Source organism: Dermacentor andersoni, chromosome 9 (genome assembly GCF_023375885.2).
Source record: "Dermacentor andersoni chromosome 9, qqDerAnde1_hic_scaffold, whole genome shotgun sequence".
Classification (NCBI taxonomy): Eukaryota; Metazoa; Arthropoda; class Arachnida; order Ixodida; family Ixodidae; genus Dermacentor; species Dermacentor andersoni.
The window spans coordinates 4,074,147-4,093,817 of record NC_092822.1 but is presented as its reverse complement, the minus strand read 5'-3'; the positions used below and the strand labels follow the sequence as shown (position 1 = coordinate 4,093,817).

Genomic DNA, 19,671 nt, shown 5'->3' with positions numbered 1-19,671 from the left:
AAAAGCGAGGCACGAATGAATGCTTAGCGTTTGTCAACACCTTATAGTCATCAATAAATCCAAATATATGTTTATAAAGTATGTGTTGTATGTTTTTCTACATGTTGGAATAAGACAAATATATGGCTGTACTTGCAAGTCTTGTTCCCTGATTTATGCAACGCTTTTATTCTGGCTGCTTTCCAGTCATCTGGTACTTCCTCAAGCCATTTTCGAAACACGATGGGTGGGCCGCTCAACCCGGACGAAAAGGAAGCGCACGATACGAGCGCCGTCCTTCGTCCGGGTGGCGCCCCGAGAAATATGTTCAGTCACCAACTCGCCCAGCTTGCTGTGTTAACCAAGACACACAAATACTTTGAGCTCCATTTGGCATAACGTTTTACAAATGCATTCGGGATACCACCGGGACCTCGGAATTTCTTGACGCAAATTTTCAGTAACAAGTGAAAGATACCATGTTTGGAAACATAATCAGAAATGGGGTGCAAGTCCGCTTGAAAGTGAGGCATGCAACTATTGACACTTGTGATTACAGCTTCGATATGACCATTGAATGCAGAAGAAATTGCGTACTCATCGTCTATACGTTTTTCACCAATAATAGATGTGTCAGGGAAAGAGGAAAACGGAGTCATGACCCTCCATAATCTCTCGGGAGATGTTTTAAGAAAACTAGGAAGATGGGTGTTTTAGTATTCATGCTTATCGGGGGCCGTTCACTGTTTTTGTACCTTTCTCCAGCCGCTTTCGCTGCTATTGTAACGTCTCTCGAGAAAGCCAGGGATCTCGACGTTGTGGGCGTCTCGTATCTCACAGGAGCACCGACCAGCACTGGTTCGCGCTCGCGCCGCAAAATGGCCGGCGACAAGCATCGCGAGTGGAGAGGCGACAGAACAGGCGTGCCTACATCCCCACAACGTCCAGACTCTCTACACAATCGCAGACAACAATTTAAAACAATTCCCTTAAAGCACACGGTCACCCCAACAAGCGAATCATATGATAAGGAAACTAGTTAGTGCCAATTACGTCTCCGGGTGCACCAAGTATTTGAGGACATGACTTCGAATCACCATAGACCCCAGCTACTTAAGAGACCACCAGTGCAGACCCCAGCTACTTAAGAGACCACCACATTCTGGAATGTCGCTAAATTCTTTCTTTTTAGAAGAGACCACAGTTTATAACTATTATCATATGAGACAAAAAGAAATAAGCGCTACCAGTGATCAGACATGATTCAGGCTATTGCGTTTCTCGAGTAGGAGGAGGCCACGCTGAGCGGTAACCCTTAAGGCAAATTACGCGTCCATCGCCGAGTAGATTCAACGCTTTCTATGCACGTTGTCATTACGCGCCACTCCTACGTAAGGAATCTGCTTGCGCCAACACGACCTGCGCAGCCCAAGCTTGGCGAACATCTGCGGACACGTCACCTTCAGTGAGGCGTCCCCATCGCCCAACGTAAACCTGCGCACTGTCACACATGTGAGCAGCGTCACTGAGGGTGGAACCTAACAAGCCGCCACGCTATGTTAAAAACTCGCCATAAGCTGCTATAGTGGAAGCAATGCCCAACATGAATACGCACCATGTCACCCAAGCATGCAACCGTTGTCCAAGTCCAAATGAGTCAATAATTGAAGCTGAAGATGGGGTTATTCAACCAGCCTTAGAAAACAGCAGTAAAAACACAATATAAAACAGTTTGGAGCAAATATTTCGATTCCAGTTGTTCTCCTTGAAGTCGTCGTTGCGTTTTAATGTACCTCGCGCACCTGGCATCATCGGTAATTCCGTGCAACGTTTTCGTTTAACAGCTTCCGTTGTGATTTTCTAAAAAACCACATGCGCAACGCTAGATGTTGCCGTGGATGATGGCAACGAAACTGACGTAAAGGAACGTAATTATACGACGCTTTTCTTAGAACGCCATATTTTTACAAGTAAGTGAGAAGAAAGATGTCATCAACCTGACTGTAGCACGGAGCTACGAAGAAAATTCACACAAGTTTCTCAGAAATAAAGCTTCGGAGATGCAAAATTCGTATTGTTCCGGGGGATCGAACCAGAGACCAACAGCTTTCAAGGGTGTTCGCTCGACTATCGCAGCTAACCAGAAGGCTAGCAGGTCGCAGAGCCAGGTTGTATTAATTGAAGAACACGGACACGGCATTTAGTAAATCAGTTCTGTGGAAGAGGTGAAGGAAAGTTCGTGAACCTGTCTCCACTTTACACGCTATCAGATAACTGATTTGCCAACCATTCTTGTTGTGGCCCTCAGGATGAAAATAATTGGCTGGGAAGGGCAACAAGTTGCCAGCTTTCGTTAGAAAATATAATGATTTCCGTGGTTTGTCCAGCCAATATTCTAATATAATTATTATGCGCGCTGTAGTGGGGGCTCTGTTAATGTTGACCAGCTGGGGTTCTTCAAAGTGCAAGGTTTGTTTTTCGCCAGCAGATCAGGCGCAACTCAATGTGATTCCTTCGACGTGAACTTATGGCTGCCGTCTGTCCTCGGGCAGCTCAGCTAAGGGTACAGAAACGCTGCCGTGCGACGAGTTCGTCTGCGCTATTCTGCCATGGCTCGGTGTCACGCGGACCTGGGTGCTTGTGCAAATTCAATCCAAGAAAATGCATTAAAAATATCCGGATCCAGAATAAACGTAACCAAACCCAATGCAGATAATGTCTCACTTCCACTGTAGGCGCTGATACCGGCACGAACGTCCACGTCTGAAGCTTTTTTGTAGTCCAGTTCGTCGGACTCGCCGCCACTTGTGTTGAAGAAGGACTCCTTGAGCTGTACGGGGCCGGCCTGCTTCTTGGCCTGAAAGGAAAAGCCAGATCGACATTTCTCCGAGTCTGCAGTGTTTTATAGGCGCTCTAATTGGAACATGTGTCCCGTCGCTGCACGGCAGGTTGGGTTAAAACGCTGAAAAGGACATCGCTGTATATAAGCGGTTAAATGTACTCAATCTTTAGTTACAGGAATAACATCGAAATTCTGAAGCAATTAATTAATGTGTTCAATTAAAAAATAGCGCGTTATTTACTCTGGAACTCATTCCGGTCCCTAGCGATTTCTTAAAACAGGAATAGAGGATATTCAAAATGCATAGTGCTCTGGCAACACTGACTGCGACCGCCATTTTTCCTACGACGTAGTGGTGAGGCAGCTTATGTCAAAAGGCCATGCGCTTATTCATGCGTCTCAAATGCAGTAATCGTCTAAACTGTGCTGGCACGAATCAACAAAGCCACTCTTTTGGCGCCTTCGGTATCTCAGCGGCCGTCTCAAAAGTGACAAATGTGCAAGTTCGGCGGATTGGTAAAGTTGCATGGTGATTGCAAAACAGCGCACAAAGAAGGACAAAGAACGTCTACGTTTTACTTGTCCTCGTCTTTTTTTGAGCGATGTTTTGCAGTCCTCGTGCGTCACAAGAGGCGCACGTCCGTTCTGCAGATCTGGTGCAAATGCATGCGCTCATTCAACATGGCGAATCCCTCTAGTGACCGACGTCTGCACAGTCGACTGAAACTTGCCAAATGTGCGACCGATGTGCTGCACCTTGCAGCGAGTGGGTAGCAGGAACTTGCGGTGTATAACATCCCGTCTCCTTGTGGCGGATCAGCTCTTCTCGAAGAATGGACAGCATATCGAAAAATGTTTGTAGAAAGACTCCAGCCTGGCTATGCTGGCCACAGTCATCACATTGGCCAGCTCGTCGAACGCCGGCGTGATTCGGTGGGATTTGAATGCCTCAAACGTGTGGCAATGTTGTATGATGTCTGAGACAGAGTCAGGACATTGATTCTCGATAAAAAATAGAGAAGTATTCCACTATACATTTCAGCAGATATCCTGCATTATCATCTTTAGAAGGGCAGAATTTTGGTCCAGTTGGTGAAGCATACTTGAATACGGTGAAACGAAATAGACGGTACCAAAGGAAGGCGACACAAACGGGACAAGCATTACTGAGAGCTATGAATGTTTACTGGAAAATTTTCCCTGCAGCAGGGCAATGGAGGCATGTGCCAAAGGCACTCCGAAACCAGCTACAAAAGACACACACACAACCAGAGAGACAAAATAGACATTTACTTTGAGCAATCGCGCTCTTCGCCCTAGGTGAGCGGCCTCCTTATTCCACATAGTCGAAGACCATGGACATCTTCCATACCCGTTCGATCAGACTACGCAGTCTCTTGGGGTCTTGGTATGATAGCTTGACCTCCCACGGTTCTTCGGTAAGTGCTTTTGTGTCTACGCTGCCACGTTTTTCTTCACATCCCCATACCATATGACATAGGGTGTCTGGGTCATCACAGTATGGGCAGAAGTACGGATGCTGAGTGGTTGAGATTCGGTGCAATATGACACTGTGGACGTAGCTGTTGGTTTGCAATTTCCTGAGGGTTACTGCCTCTTCCCTAGTTAGGTTAAGGTGACGTGGCGGGTAAGTTCTTCTGTCTAACCTGTAGTGTTGCACAATATCGGTGTACCTTTTGGGTACTTCGTCCGTCCTCCTTGGCGTATCCTTTGAGAAAGCCCGGTGAACGTGAGCTCGGGTGGAAGCGTCGGCTGCCTCATTCTCCGGCAGGGACTCGTACCCCGGAGTCCAAACGATGTGTATATCTGGTAGGCGCTTCTTTGTCGTCGCTGTGAGAATATGTAGAGCCTGCCTGGAGATTCTTCCTTTCTGGAAATTGCGCAAAGCTGCTTGTGATTCAATGAATATTATTGCTCCCTCCCCACAGGTTGAGATGATCATGGCTATTGCTGTTTCTTCCGCCGTATCTCTTGTTAAGATACCAGTTGCAGTTCCCTATTTACCATTGCTGTCGACGACGCTGATTGCATAGGCTGGATGCCCTGAATATTTCGCTTGCATCGGTGTGTCGTGTGTCCGGATTTTGGCCGTAGGTTTTTCGGAGATAGTATATTCTGACTTTTCGTCTTCCTTCATGGTGAGTTGATTATTTCTTCGAATGGGGGCTACAGAGATACACAATGGAATTGTCTCCGGGATTCTCTTTTTCTCGTAACGTAGTTGCATATCTTCTGTATGGCCTAATCTTTTGAGTGTTGCCCTTCCTGTTTCAGTAAGTTTGAGACGTTCGAGCGGGTTAACTTTGTGCGCTTCGACTAGCTCCTTCCAGGTGTTGTGGAGACCTAAGTGGAGTAGTCGTTGTGTGGAGGCGCGCTCATAGATCCCTGCGGCAACCCTGAAGGCCTTCCGGATGAGGGTGTTAAATTTTTCGATTTCTGCACTCTTGAGGTCTATGTAATGGGTGCCGTAGGTGATTGTGCTGGTGATGAGGGCTTGGATGATTCTGACCGCATCTTGTTCTTTCAAGCCATGTCTTCTATTTGCTACCCGTCGTACCAAATGTGCTACTTGGGTGACGGTTTCCTGCAGTTTGGATAGGATGGCGGCACCCTATCCTTCCTTGTGTATACGTAGGTAGAGGATTCTGAGCGACTCAACTTTAGGGATTTGCACTCCACTAAACAGAGTCCTGGTTGCGGGATTTTAACTTTGGGCGGTCTCCCTTAGCTGGTTCTAGCATTTTGTGTGAGAAGCTTCTATTTTCAGGCGCACACGCGAGCCTGCAAGCCTTGAGGTAGTTTCGTGTATGGTCTACGGCTTCTTGCAGGGCACCCTGTTGAAATCCGGGGATCCGCCTGTTGTACATATAGTGATTTCATCTGCGTAGAGGGCGTGTCTTATCTCCTATGTAAGGTAGTCTCAGCATGGCTATCTTAAAGAAGGGGAGACGATATGGCAGAGCTCTGCGGAGTTCCTTGTTCGCTATTTCAATGTTGCGTGATTTCAGACTGGCCAGACACTGCTGGTCAGGAAGTTTTGCATGTAGCGGTATTTTCGTTCGCCACAGCGGGTGTCCTGGATGTTCCGCAGAACTGTGTTGTGAGAGACGTTGTCAAAAGCTCCTTTGACGTCCATGACCTGGATCTCGCTCTTTTTGTGTTTGCCTAGATGATCAATGACGTCCTCCTTCAGTTGTAGGAACATGTTTTGAATTCATTAAGTGGTGGCGGAATCTATATATTGTGTCGGGCATGTAACCATTTTCTTCCATGCATGAAAGTAGTCTATTAAGGACCATAGGCTCGTACAGCTTGCCTGCGCATGATGTCGGTGATATGGGTCGTATGTTTCCTATGCCCAGTGACTCATTTGGCTTCGAGATCATGATGACCTCAGCGTTTTTACAGATCGCCGGGTTAGTTCCACTTGCCCTGCTTTCGTTGATGATTTTTAGGAAGTATTATACCACGTTGTTGTTTAGGTTGCAGAGGGTCTTGTTTATGCGGTCTTTACTTGGGGTTGTATTATGGGTTAGCTTTTGTCAGTGTCGTTTCCATTTCTGCCTGCGTGAATAGCGACCCATTTCTTCATTTAGGTTTCCGGTGTAATCTAGATGCATTCAGGAGATTACTGTGGCTTGGATGTATCCCATCAGCTTCTTCTTCCAAGATTCCGTCTTCCGAGTCTCCATAATTGTGGGGGGGGGGCTTTGTGAGGTTCTTTGTTGACTTGGTTTTTGAATACGCAATGTTTAACAGCGACTTGAGGATGCTCCATATCTTGCACTTGCTTGGAGTTCCCTGAAGTCTGTCGCACATCTGGTTCCAGTTCTGCCTTTCTAATTGGTCGGCGTATTCTCTGGCTTGCTTGTTCAGCTCCGCAATGCGTTTTTTCAGGACTCTGTTCCGTCTGTTGTTTCCATCTACGGATAAAGCTTGTACGAGTTTCCCGCAAGTGGAGAAGGTGGAAGTCCACTGCCAGTGTTTTCACGGTCAGTTGAATTTTCTTGGTGCACTTAATTATCTACCTTTTATGAGTCGATTCTTCCAGATCTTGAGTAGTTGGTGTGGGGCCTCCTTTTCGGAAAGCGGTGCAGTCCGTGACTTCTCCCTTGCCAATTTTGAGGGGTGCTATCCTGTAAGCGACATCTGTGCCACGTGGTGGTCGCTTCCCAGGGTTCCTTCCAGTCGTGTCCACTTCACCTGGGTTATTCCGGCCCTAAAGGTGAAATTTGGCTTCAATGTCTCTTACGCTGTTTCCAATTATGTGTACATACCAACGTTGGTGCCTACAGGGATCTGAACGACAGCTGTTTTCCTCCTGTCTTGTCCCAGGCGCCGAACCCTTCAGGAAACTCTTTCATCTATGCAAATCTGTATCTCCTCTCGGGCACCGTTAAAGTAAGACACCTACAATGCTGGTGGCGGCGCTTCTCATTACACCAACGTTGTTTGGACGCCTAACAACTGCGAAGGAGATGTTCATGCTGCGCAGCATCAGCTGCTGTGTCGCGCCAAGATATCGCCCGCCCCATATCTTTACAACGCCGTATGCATGAGGAACTACAAATCTTGCTATCGCTTTGAATGCTTCGACCTTCGGACGAAACTGCCTTATTTTTCTGGTTATATCTGGTCGTTTTTGAATCGGCTCAATACCCGTCAAAGCTTCAAATATGGCAACCCTGTAGTTCGAGATACTCCCGTCTCTAATTCACCATCAATAAATATGAATATTGCAAGTGTCGCCACCTCTAAGTAAGCTACAGATATTTCTGTAGCTTAAGATATCTGGCCGAGCACACTGGTAACCGGACGTACACCTGCCTGAGGCGCTAAACTTGAAACCTTTCGCACCACTAAAGCTCAGTTCTTTTTGGACGTACTGCAAGCATTGTTCCAGGGACAAGCGCCCCGCTGACGTTTCCCGGCTTCGCACGCTGGCACTTCTTAGTGATGCCCTGCTGGATGTGGCAGTAAGTTGTCACAAAAGCTCCGGGTTGCGATTCCCAATGCAGTTGAATTCCATGAAGGTTCACTTAGCTCGAGGTTCATCTATCGAACTTTGTGGCAGGGCTTGTAGGTGTGTTCTGCAAAGAGGTACCTGTTTTGAGCACTGCCACGACGACTTACTAATGAAACGTTCAAAAAGCGCCATCACATCTTCAGGCCGTACCTTCAGCCTGATAGAGTGGAACGGGCATGCTTTTAAGGTAGCCCTTGTGATAAACGAAATGGTGGCACTGGGTTTTGAGGAAACGCAGCCCAATATCTGCCGGAAATAAACATTAAAATGGAAGGGATGATTGAGCTGGACTACGTTTAATGAGGGACTTTGCGAGAAGTGGTGTTCACATTGTGGACGTAATTTTGAGTGAGTTATGTTTAGCTCGCGCAGAGGATACCTGCGACCTAGATAGGCGACTGCGGCATTCTTCGAGTGTTCATATTTTCTGACATTGTTTTATTGCTCATTGACGTGAGTTCTGCCCAACCCCAGCTTGCCATATTTGAAAGTGACAGATTTTAGGCAAATTTTAGGTCCTCTAGATAAAATCACGAACGTTCAGTGAATGCGGCTATAAGATTTTTAAGATTTCAGATTGTATTGAAATACCGACCGCACTTACTAGGAACATGATCTGAGAAATAAACCACGGTCGCTATCTTGTACGCGTTCGAAAAGCCGACGTTCGGTTTCACTTCACACGATTATCTAGGCCGCGCCGATAATAATAAGTTCACGTTGAATGTGTTCACAAAGTCATGTTCACGCCAAGCAAACCACTATGTTTTGCAACATGTTAGCCGTTTAGAGGCGCCAGGCTACCCAGTGCATGTCCTTATGTCTGTGATAAAGAAAAAAATCAAGCCTGATTTGAAAGTATAGAGCAACGAAACCAATTATTGAAGTACATAAAAGAAAAAAGAAACTTGGTCGTGATCCACTACGTGGGTCGGGTAACGGTTGTAAAGCACTTGAAAGGATGGGGACGACGAGCGAGGACGCAGCACGAAGGCTCAAGTCCTATTTCTTTATCCCCTTTTCTTCAAGCAGTTTGTGCTATGCCACACCAACTAAGTCGAATGTCAGCCCTTGCCGCTGCGTGCATTGTCTGTTGCACAATATTGCCGCACCTTGCAACAGGCGCCACAGAATTAGAAATTAAGCAGACACGCGCTTGTGACGGGCGCCAGCAGACCCTCCGCGCGCGGGCGCGTGAGTTTTTCGTGTGCGCAGTTGACGGTTGCAGACTCGGGCTCAACCCGTCGGCTAAAGGTCGCCTATTTTCCTAGAACGTGACACTCCTGGTGGAGGTGCGGGGCAACATATCCTTGCAGCAAGAAGATAAGCGCCAGTGCATCGTGCCAATCGGGGGACCGGCCCCTGAGATTGCACCGTCACCTGGCATGGCCACGGTGTGGAGTCGGCCTCAGTACCGACTCACTACACGCGGAACCCGCGAGTGCCAAGTTCCTTCTACGGCGACCTTTTTGAAGACGTGGAAGACTGGCTGGTGGACGACTTTGAGCGAGTAGTAGATTTCAACGAGCGGGACGGCAAAGCGAAATTAAGGAACGTATATTTCAGCCTCGAGGACGGCGTTCGCACCTGGTTCCAGAACTGCGAAGAGGCCCTGACGTCATGGCATGAGTTACGTCGGCGACTCTTAGAGACCTACTCGAACCCCGATCGCCGCGAGCGAGCATAAGGGGCCTTCCACTCACGCCCTCAGAAGCCGAATGGAAGTGACACTATGTACGTGGAAGACATGACACGTCTCTTCAGGCGAGCTGATCCTAGCATGCTGGAAGACAAAAAGCTCCGTCATTTGATGCGCGGTGTCAAAGAGCAGCTTTTCTGTGGGCTTGTTCGTATTCCACCGATGACGGTTGCCGACTTCTTCACGGAAGCAGCTGCTACGGAGAAGGCGCTGCAGCAGCGGTCGAACCAGTACGACCGCCAAGTAAACGCTGCTTCGACAACCATCGGGCTGAGAGCTTTCGCTACTGACATTGCTCCGCGAGATGTTACGTTCGGTAGTCGAGCTCCAACAGCTGCACCGGGCACAGCAAACTGCGGTCAACTACACCACCGACATCGTGCATGACGAAGTGCAGCAAGCACTCGGGGTACCTCAACCTCACCCCGAAAAGACACCTCAGGCGAGTGAATTTCGGCGCACGACTTGCGCTGACGCGTTGAGGCGGAGCTTCCCTACATCGGCATCACCACCACCCAGGGCGAGCGATTTCCAGCGTGTGACTTATGGAGACACATTGAGGCGCTTCATTCTTGCATCAACGCCGCTAGCGCCGACTTGCTTGCATCACCGCCGACTACGTCAAGTCCTTAAAGCAATACGATCTGCTAAGTTACACTTAAGCCTCAGCAGTGCCACTTCGACTACCAAGAGTTGAAGTTTCTCGGTCATGTCGTGAGCGCGGAAGGCGTCCGTCCCGATCTCGACGAAACTGCCGTTGTGGCCGCTTTTCCAACCCCTACCAATAATAAAAGTGTCCGACGCTTCCTGGGTCTGTGCACGTACTGCCGACGCTTTTTAAATAATTTTTCAAAGATTGCTGAACCACTTACTCGTCTAGATGTTATGCTGTTAATTTGGAGCGCTGAACAAGAGACAGCTTTCACCGAGCTCCGATACCGCCTGGCTTCGCCGCCCGTTCTGGGACACTTTGACGAACAGGCCGAGACTGAAATTCACACAGACGCCAGTAGCGACGGTCTGGGCGCGGTACACGTGCAACGGCAGGATGGCGCAGAAAGCGTTATCGCAAGTCGCACTCTATCGCGCCCAGACTCCAACCACACCAACACGGAGAAAGAGTTGCTTGCTGTCGTATGAAAAATGGCCTGGCTCAACAACACGACGACTGACATGTTGTCTATGTACGTGGACGTAGTGCACAAAACATGGGATGAAGTACTTCCATACGTAACGTTTGTGTACAACATCGCTAATCAGGAGACCACACGCTTCACGCTGTTCTGCCGTGTTTACGGTCGTGAAATCCAGACCATGCTTGAAGCACTGCTCCCATGCGACAGTTTTCATCTAGACCAAGACGCCGAGCTCTTCGTGCAGCGCGCCGAGGACGCACTCCTACTGGCTCGCACGAACATAATGAAACAACAGTGCATCGACAAACGACACTACAACCTCCGCCATCGACAAGTGGAGCACAAGTCAGGAGATCGGATTCTGGTTAGGAATCCTGTCCGCTACGAAGGCTTATCCTAGAAGCTTCTCAGCCGGTACTTCGGACCTTACAAAGTGCTGCGGCGAGTGACATCAATTACGAAGTTCGTGACGGACGCCAACGAACTCGACGTCGAAAGGCACTATTCGAGAGAGTGCACACTGTGCAGCTGAAACCATGCCGCACTCCATAACCAACATAGATTTTGAACTATTTCTTTTTTTTGTTTTTTTTTTTTTCGTAGACAATCATTTAGTACCTCAATGACCCTACCGCGCGTTCTATGGCAGCGCGTCGGCAAGCGTCTGTGTGTACACGTGTCTTTGCGTGTGTATTTCCACACTCGCCCTGTAGCGTGTGTGCTTCTTTTAGCGTTGAGTGCAAGCTCTCCAGAGGGGATAGTGCCCCGCCTTGCAACAGGCGCAGCGGAACTGGAAAGCATACGTCCACGCGCAGGCTTTGACGGTGAAGAGTCTCCAATTCGCGCGTGGGCGCTTGAGTTTTTGTGTACGCAGCTGACGGATGTAGGCTCGCGCTCAACCCTTAGGACGCCTGTTTTCCTAGAACGTGACAATATTGCCGCGCCAGTACTCCGATGAAGATGAGGACAACGCGTGTAGGCATGAACGTTTTTGTCAGGGCGCAGTGAATGGGCTCGATATTAAAAAAAGTGACCCGCCGCTTTGCCTCGCGAATAGCGCTCTACGACCTCTGTTTCTGACGTTGCGACACTGGTGGATGGGCTGGAGCCTGCAACCCCATGCGGGCAACCCCTGTTCGGAGCCGTACAAACAGTCCCGAAGCTCCACCTCTCATTACGACTCCAGTCCACCGTTTCAGTCGGCGCCAGCTCGGCCTCAGCCCGGAGTTCCCTCCCGTTGCGACTCTCACCGACAGGGCTACATTATCGGCGCTTCTCCCTCCTTCACAGACGGCGCCTAGCCTTTCCCAGATGACTCTTGAACACCCTCGCGTCCCCGACATCTTCCACGGTGATGCTTTTGAAGATATTGAGTACTGGCTTGACCAGTACGAACGCGTCGCTCTGTTCAATCGCTGGAACGACCCACAAAAACTCGCGCACGCTTATTTCGTGCTTGAAAACAGCGCTCGTACATGGTACGCGAACAGGGAAGCGAGCTCTTAAACGTGGGGCAATTTTCGTCGTCAGCTCCTTGATACATTCTCGAGCTCAGACCGGCGCGCTCACGTGCAACAACCTATTGAGGCGCGGATACAGAAACCCAACGACACCCGCCGTGGTTGCTCAGTGGCTATGGTGTTGGGCTGCTGAGCACGAGGTCGCGGGATCGAATCCGGGCCACGGCGGCCGCATTTCGATAGGGGCGAAATGCGAAAACACCCGTGTACTTAGATTTAGGTGCACGTTAAGGAACCCCAGGTGGTCGAAATTTCCGGAGTCCTCCACTACGGCGTGCCTCATAATCAGAAAGTGGTTTGGGCACGTAAAACTCCATAATTTAATTTTTTTTAGAAACCCAACGAAACCGTCGCCATGTAGGCGGAAGTTATGGTCCATCTGTTTTGCCGAGCTGACCCCGATATGACCGAGGCAAAGAAGGTGCGTCACCTTATGCGGGGAATTAAGGAACCGCTGTTTGCCGGTCTTGCCCGAAATCCGCCAACAACGGTCGACGAATTTGTCAAGGAAGCGACTGTCATCGAGCGGGCACTTCAGCAACGTTGCCGCCACTTCGACCGCCAGCCAAACAGCACACCAATCAGCTCCGCCGCTCAGACTGTTGACCACATGCACTTCTTTACGGGACATGATTCGTGACATCCTGCGTGAAGAGCTGCGAGCCCTCGTCATTCCTCCTACGGAGTCGCCGGTCGTTTCTGTTGCCGAAATCGTGCGCCAGGAGTTGCGGCAAGCCTTCTCCTCACCAGCCGCATGTCCAGAAACACGTCCGCCAACCTATGCCGACATGGTCCGACGTCCTCCCCCTTCACCTCCGGTAACACCATTTCAGCCACGGCCCGCTCCCGTGCCGTGGTGGCAACGCGAGTCTGAGACGACCTCTAGTTCACCGTACCGACTTGTGGCGCGCGGCCGACCGTCGACCACTTTGCTTCCACTAGAGTGTACTAGATTCGGACACTCTACTTCCACTGCGGCAAACCAGGCCACATTGCCCGCTACTTCCCCCATCCAGACGTTAGAGTCGGCGCCTTTTCGCATACCGCTTCCGTGCACTTCGACAACCGTCGCGACCCGCGCAGCTATCAGCTGTCGAACAGCCAGGCAGCTTCACCACGTCGTCGCTGGTAATACCCGTCACCTGTGCGTTACACTTCCCCAAACCGTCAGAATTTCACCACTGACGTCGGCAGGGGTGGTCGCTCCCCTAGTCCGCGCCGGGGAAACCAACGGCAGCAACCTTTGGGGGGGAAGGTTGCCCTGTGTCGAGAAGCCAAAAATACCCCCCACGCTCCCCGCGAAGACGACGACTACTCACGCTGACGAATACTCACGCCGACGACGTTGCCCGTGCCGATCTCGGCATTCTAGTGGATGGACATCACGTCATCGCACCTGTTGACACTGGCGCAGCAGACTTCTCGATTATGCGGCAAGAGCTGGCCGACATAATTAGGAAAGTGAAGTCGCCGTGGACAGGGCACCACACAAGAAGTGCCGGGGGGTCAGCTAATGACACCAACGGGAACATTAAAAATTAAATTATGTGGTTTTACGTGCCAAAACCACTTTCTGATTATGAGGCACGCCGTAGTGGAGGACACCGAAAATTTCGACCACCTGGGGTTCCTTAACGTGCACCTAAATCTAAGTACACGGGTGTTTTCGCATTTCGCCCCTATCGAAATGCGGCCGACGAGGCCGGGATTCGATCCCGCGACCTCGTGCTCAGCAGCCTAACACCATAGCCACTGAGCAACCATGGCGGGTAACGGGAACATGCAATGCCCGAATCCACAACCGTAATTCCAGCTTCGTTGCCACTTTCGTCATTCTCCCCGACTGCTGCAATGACCTCATCTCGTGGATGGATTTTCTGCTAGATCACGGCGCAGTCATAAACATTCCGGAACGTATGGTGACATTTTCTGCCAGCCCATACGGCGACCCGATGAATGACGGGCAACATGAGCATTTGCGAATCGCCGACGATGCGACCATTCAGCGGCAATCCTGCCGCCTTGTATCTGTATCATACACGAAGCCCTACCACGGGGATGTGATCGCGGAGCAAATCGTTGTACTATTGCTCACGCAAGGCGTTTCCATTGCTAGAGCCGTACTCGACATGACTCATGCGCCTGCGGAAGTCCTCACGAACTTCAGCAACGAACGTCGTCAGAAGGCTACCGCAATAGCGTACTGCGACGACATGACCCAAGTGGCAGATTGTTTCGCTCTACAAGCAACGACCGTCCCGCCCTCGACTCCTTTGTTTGTAGACGTCAGCGTCCCCCTGTCGCCATCCGAGCGGCAGCGCTTATTGGAGCTGATACACCAGTTCGAAGATTGCTTCTCGACTGTGTCAAAGGCTGCACAAACACCACTGACCTAGCACCGTATCATCACGGATTAATCTAGTCGGCCGATTCAGCGAAATCCCTACCGTGTAGCTCCAAAGGAACGTGAAGAAATTCAAAAGCAAGTGGAGAAGATGCTCGACGATGATGTGATACTGCAGCCTTCGATAAGTCCTTGGGCGTCACCCGTGGTTTCAGTCAAAAAGAAAGACGGCAGTTTGCGATTCTGCATCGATTACCGCAAATTAAACCATGTCCCGAAGAAAGACGTCTATCTGCTGCCACGCATCGACGATTCGCTGGACAGGCTGCGGCATGCACATTATTTTTCACCAATGACCGACGAAGCCAGTATTGGCACATCGAGGTCGATGAGAGAGATTGTGACAAAACTGCCTTCGTTACCCCCGATGGCCTTAACGAATTTAAGGTCCTTCCTTTCGATTTGTGCTTAGCGCCTGCCACTTTTCAGCGTCTAATGGATACCGTACTTTGAGGCCTGAAGTGGCAGACATGCCTGGTCTATCTAGACGATGTCATAGTGTTCTCAGCTACATTTGAGGAGCATCTAAGCCGGTTACTCACTGTTCTCCAAGCCACACGCTCGGCTTCCCTGACGTTAAAGCCCGAGAAATGTCATTTTGGTTTCAGTGAACTGTGCTTCTTCGGTCACGTCGTCAGTCACGAGGGTGTATGACCTGATCCAGCCAACATACACGCTGTGGCCAAGTTCCCCGCACCATCCGAGAAGAAGACAGTGAGGTGCTTCTTGGGGCTGTGCGCCTATTACCGACGCTTTATTGGGAAATTTTCATGTGTTTCTGCGCTGTTAACACGCCTGACACGAGACGATGTTCCTTTTCTGTGGGGGAAAAATGAGCAAGTAGCATTTAGCCAACTACGCCAACACCTGCAAACGCCTCCTGTTGCGCACTTCGACCACGATGCCCTTACATCAATTCACCCTGATGCAAGCAATGTTGGTCTGGGTGCCGTACTGGTGCAGTGGCTACACAGCTCCGAAAAAGTAATCGCCTATGCTAGCCAAACTCTCCCTCTCGTACGGAGGAAAACTACTCAACTACCGAGAAGGAATGCATCGCTGTTGTGTGGGCGGTTATCACATTTCGCCCGTATTCGTAGGGCCGTTCATTCAAGGTTGTCAGCGATCATCATTTTCTTTGTTGACTAACTTAAAAGACCCATCTGGCCGTCTGGCGCGCTCGAGTCTTAGGCTTCAGGAGTTCGACACGACCATAATTTACAAATCAGGAAAGAGGCACACCGACGCCGACTGCCCCTCGCCGTCACCCGTCGAGTCCGCAGGGCTTGCCCGGGCCGCTTTCACCGGGATTCATATGGGAAGCGGCCTTCTCGCCGTTTCCCACCGACCGCCTTACTCCCGGGACTGGCCGCTGGGTCCTCTTCGCTTCGGGGAGACGCTTCACGGAACGGCCAGCGGCTCCGTAAAACCAGTGCTTAGTGAATCTTCACCTAGTTTCATCAATCTTGCTGTACAGCTACCGAAACATGCGTGGAGGCCACTGCAAGTTTAGTGACCCTATCGCCGAGCAAACCCGACTTATCAGCCAGGGAAGACCGACACACCGTACAGGCCGCGCCAAGCCAGGCGCCGAGAGCCCAGAATGACGGAAGTACAAGTCGAAGGAACTACCCTCCCGGAGGAGGACTACATCCCAGCAGATTGGACCACTATCATCGGAACCTATGAAGGCAAGTCCCAATCAAAATCCCCAAGGGAGGATATGAATGGGGTACGCGGAAAACAGAACGCATGTGAGGAACGCACTGAAACGCTCTCCGCGTCGACGTGGCGTCCGAGTTACCGCCCGGACCCGGCGCAGATGCGTGCAACGTAGCAAGTCACGCGCAGAAGTCGCCAAATGGCTCCATTGCCGCAACATGCGATAAAGGTAGTTTTCCGCTCGCAGGGAGGCCTCTTCTTACCCAAGATACAGCCGCAGCTACTGCTCCGCTGCCTCTGCGAAGCAGCGAAGATACCGATAGGAGCAGAAGTGCAACTGCGCGTGCACCCAACGAACAACGCGTGCACAGTGGCCACCACAGGAAATAGCCCTTAACCTGGTTAAAATCAGAAACATTACCCTAAACGCAAAAGCGTATGGGGTTGCAGCGTACATAATCCCTGCGGCGGAAGAAGAGCGGAAGAAGAGCTTCTACAACATCTACAAGCGAGAAATCCAGAAGCAGACATCCTACTAGCAAGACGCATGGGCAAGTCTAAGTCCATCGTTATAACCTTTGCTCAGGGACCCATCCCCCGTAGAATGATTTACTTTGGGGGTGTGCACCTGTGCACGCCATATAGGGCGCGACCAGATCTCGAGGCCTGCACGAACTGTCGCGCCCCAGGACACAGACATGATGTGCCTCCACAAGAGAAAATACCGAGATGTCCAAGATGCGGCGAAGATTACGGCGAAGACAGAAGGCGTCAGTGCGTGCCCCGATGCATCCTGTGCGGCGGCGAGCCCCTAACAGGAACAGGTTGGTACAAAGCAACACAGCGACAACAAACAACAAAGCCTTCAGTTAAGAAGAGCACAACCGGAAGATGGCAGCTACATCCCGAAGATTTTCCAGAGTGGAATCCATCAGCCACCACGAAGGCCCCCGAGGAGCTCACATGGGCAGAACGAATCACCCGCAAATCAGACCCCCGGGACGAGGAGCTGGCCCACCTTCGAGAGGAGGTAAGAGGCTTACGACAGGCCATCACCCAACCTAACCCCTCACCCATTACCCAAACCATCACCCAGCCCTCGCACCCACTTCCTGGTCACCCTTTACCCCTAGACACTCAGAGTTCATGTCCCGCAGAAACCTCAACCTCCACACCACCTACAAAAAAGAAAAGAAAGGAGGTTCTTCCGTTGTCAGACGAAACACCTGAGATTGAACCATCAGACAAAACAGCTGAGATGGAGGCTCAGTTTGAAGCCAAACTTGAGGCAAAATTAACAGCGAAACTAGCAGACTTCCAACAGCAGATGAGCCATCAATTTCAGCAATCCCTAGAAAATCGCCTACAAACACTCGAGGCTCAATTTCCAACACTCGAAACTCGTATGGACTGTCTCATTGACGACCGTTTCAAAATTGTAGAGAACAAACTAGATACCTTCTGTACCCAGCTCAGCACACAAATGAGCTTAATTGTGGTGGAGGCAACCAACCAAATGCAGGCGGCGTCCCTACCCCAAATCACCCACCCCCCTTCCACTTCCAAAACTGCTGGCCAGAAAAATGGCAGGTGATTCACCTAAATTGAAGACTACTTCTCCCTTTTTTAAAACTCTGGCATTGGAACTGTCGTAGCATACGTCGTAAACGAGAAGCGCTAATGCAACTCAGACTAAATGAGGAACACCCACCAGGCCTAATTCTGTTACAGGACCATAAAATTAGTGTTTAGCTCCTGGGATATACTGCTCATCACTCACCAAATGATAGTGCTCCAGTTGTGTCCACCTTTATCAAGCGATTCATAAGGCACACACAACTTACATTCCCACACAAAGTCCAAAACGTAGTCCTTGAAGTAATCCCAGTCGACATTAAACAGGATTCCTTGCTCATCGTCAACATCTATAATCCACCGAGCATGCCAGCAACGCGCTGCTCTAACCTAATTACGCAAATAACCGCAGCGGCAAATAAAACACCAATCATAGTGGCCGAGACTTTAAATGCGCACACATCGACTGGGGATACCAGAACACTTCCGGCAGAGGGGAGGTTCTTATGACACAAACTCAACAGTCTCAGCTCACGGTGCACAATGATTTCGATTGCCCCACCAGACAAGGTACAACAGGAATGATGGACACAAGTCCGGACCTCACGATGGGCAGACGCATCAAGAATCTTTCACCGCGCAACGGCGCATGCGCCCTGCCCGATTAGTCGCGAAACGCTTTGGAAGGGGGGTGTTACGTTTCGCCTACAACGCGCGGTAATGCCGGCGCGGATGCAACGGACGCCGGGGCTTTGTTCAAAGCGGCGGACATTTTGGCCCGTCCGACGCCGCCGCAACGCCTACCCGCCAAGCGTGCCCAGGCGTGTTTCAGTGCCACGTGTCTTCGTGTGTGTGTGTGTGCCCTCGCTTGTCAAAGCGCGGCAGCCGGGGAGCGGAGTTCCCCGAATGAGGAGCCTGGACGTCTCTCGGCTCAACTGTTCGCGCCGTCGTGTGGGTGAGGGTTGGCAATGCGTCACTACACTCGGTTCAGCAGGTCTCTCGGCCCGACAGTTCGCGCCGTCGTGGGCTCCTGCTGCGCCATCCCGTGACCTTCATCCCGTGACCTTCCCTCCTTCCCTTTTGGACCGCGACGCCGGGAGTATAAGAGCAGCTGCCCCCGGACGCCAGAGGAGAGGCTCCGATTTGTACTGCTGAGTTACGTGCTCTCCCGTCTCTCCACTTCGGTCGACCTGACCGGCCGCTCTTTTGCTATGTTAGAATAAACAAGTTGTTCTGTTACCAGTCTTCTCATGCTTTGCCGGGACCTTCGGATGCTTCCAGTGCCCCAGGCCGCCAGGCCAACGCTACCCTTGGGGCTTGCGACCCATTGGCAATAACGGGCGTCAGCACCGAGACCCCAACAACTCGTGCCAGCGGTACGATTCCAACATCTGGTTGCCAGCGGTGAGATCGCGACAACGGAGGCCAGCAGCGAAGAGATGCGGTTGACTGTATGCTGAGCAGCACAACGACCATCCGGGAGCAGCGCAACGAGCCCTGTGTGATGACTGGTTGCCTGCAGCGGAACGACTGCGCTGAAGTCTTGGCTGCAAGGTTTGGTGAGTGCGGGACTTTCTTCTTCTGAGTTTTGCCAGGCTTTTGTTAGTGTTAGAAACAGAGCTGGTAATTGTGGTTGTCGTTGCTACCGGGTTAGTTTGCGGCAAGACAATAGTAGGCAGTAGAGAAAGCAGCATTCAGAGCAGCCATGGATTTGAAGTCGTTGCGCAAACCGAAATTGCTGGAGCTTGCGAGAGAGTTGGGTCTGGATGTCTCAGACAAACTCAGAAAACCAGAACTGCTAAGGGCT

At 50.8% G+C, this 19,671-nt stretch overlaps 1 protein-coding gene across 1 annotated transcript in view; it reads right to left on the bottom strand.

Annotated features, from left to right (window-relative positions):
* Positions 1-19,671, bottom strand: part of LOC140213196 (uncharacterized) — a 91,158-nt gene that overhangs the window by 38,427 nt on the left and 33,060 nt on the right. The window contains exon 3 of the mRNA XM_072284348.1: positions 2,704-2,836. Within this exon, the coding sequence (XP_072140449.1) occupies positions 2,704-2,836 (133 nt within the window). The remainder of the gene's footprint in view (positions 1-2,703; positions 2,837-19,671) is intronic.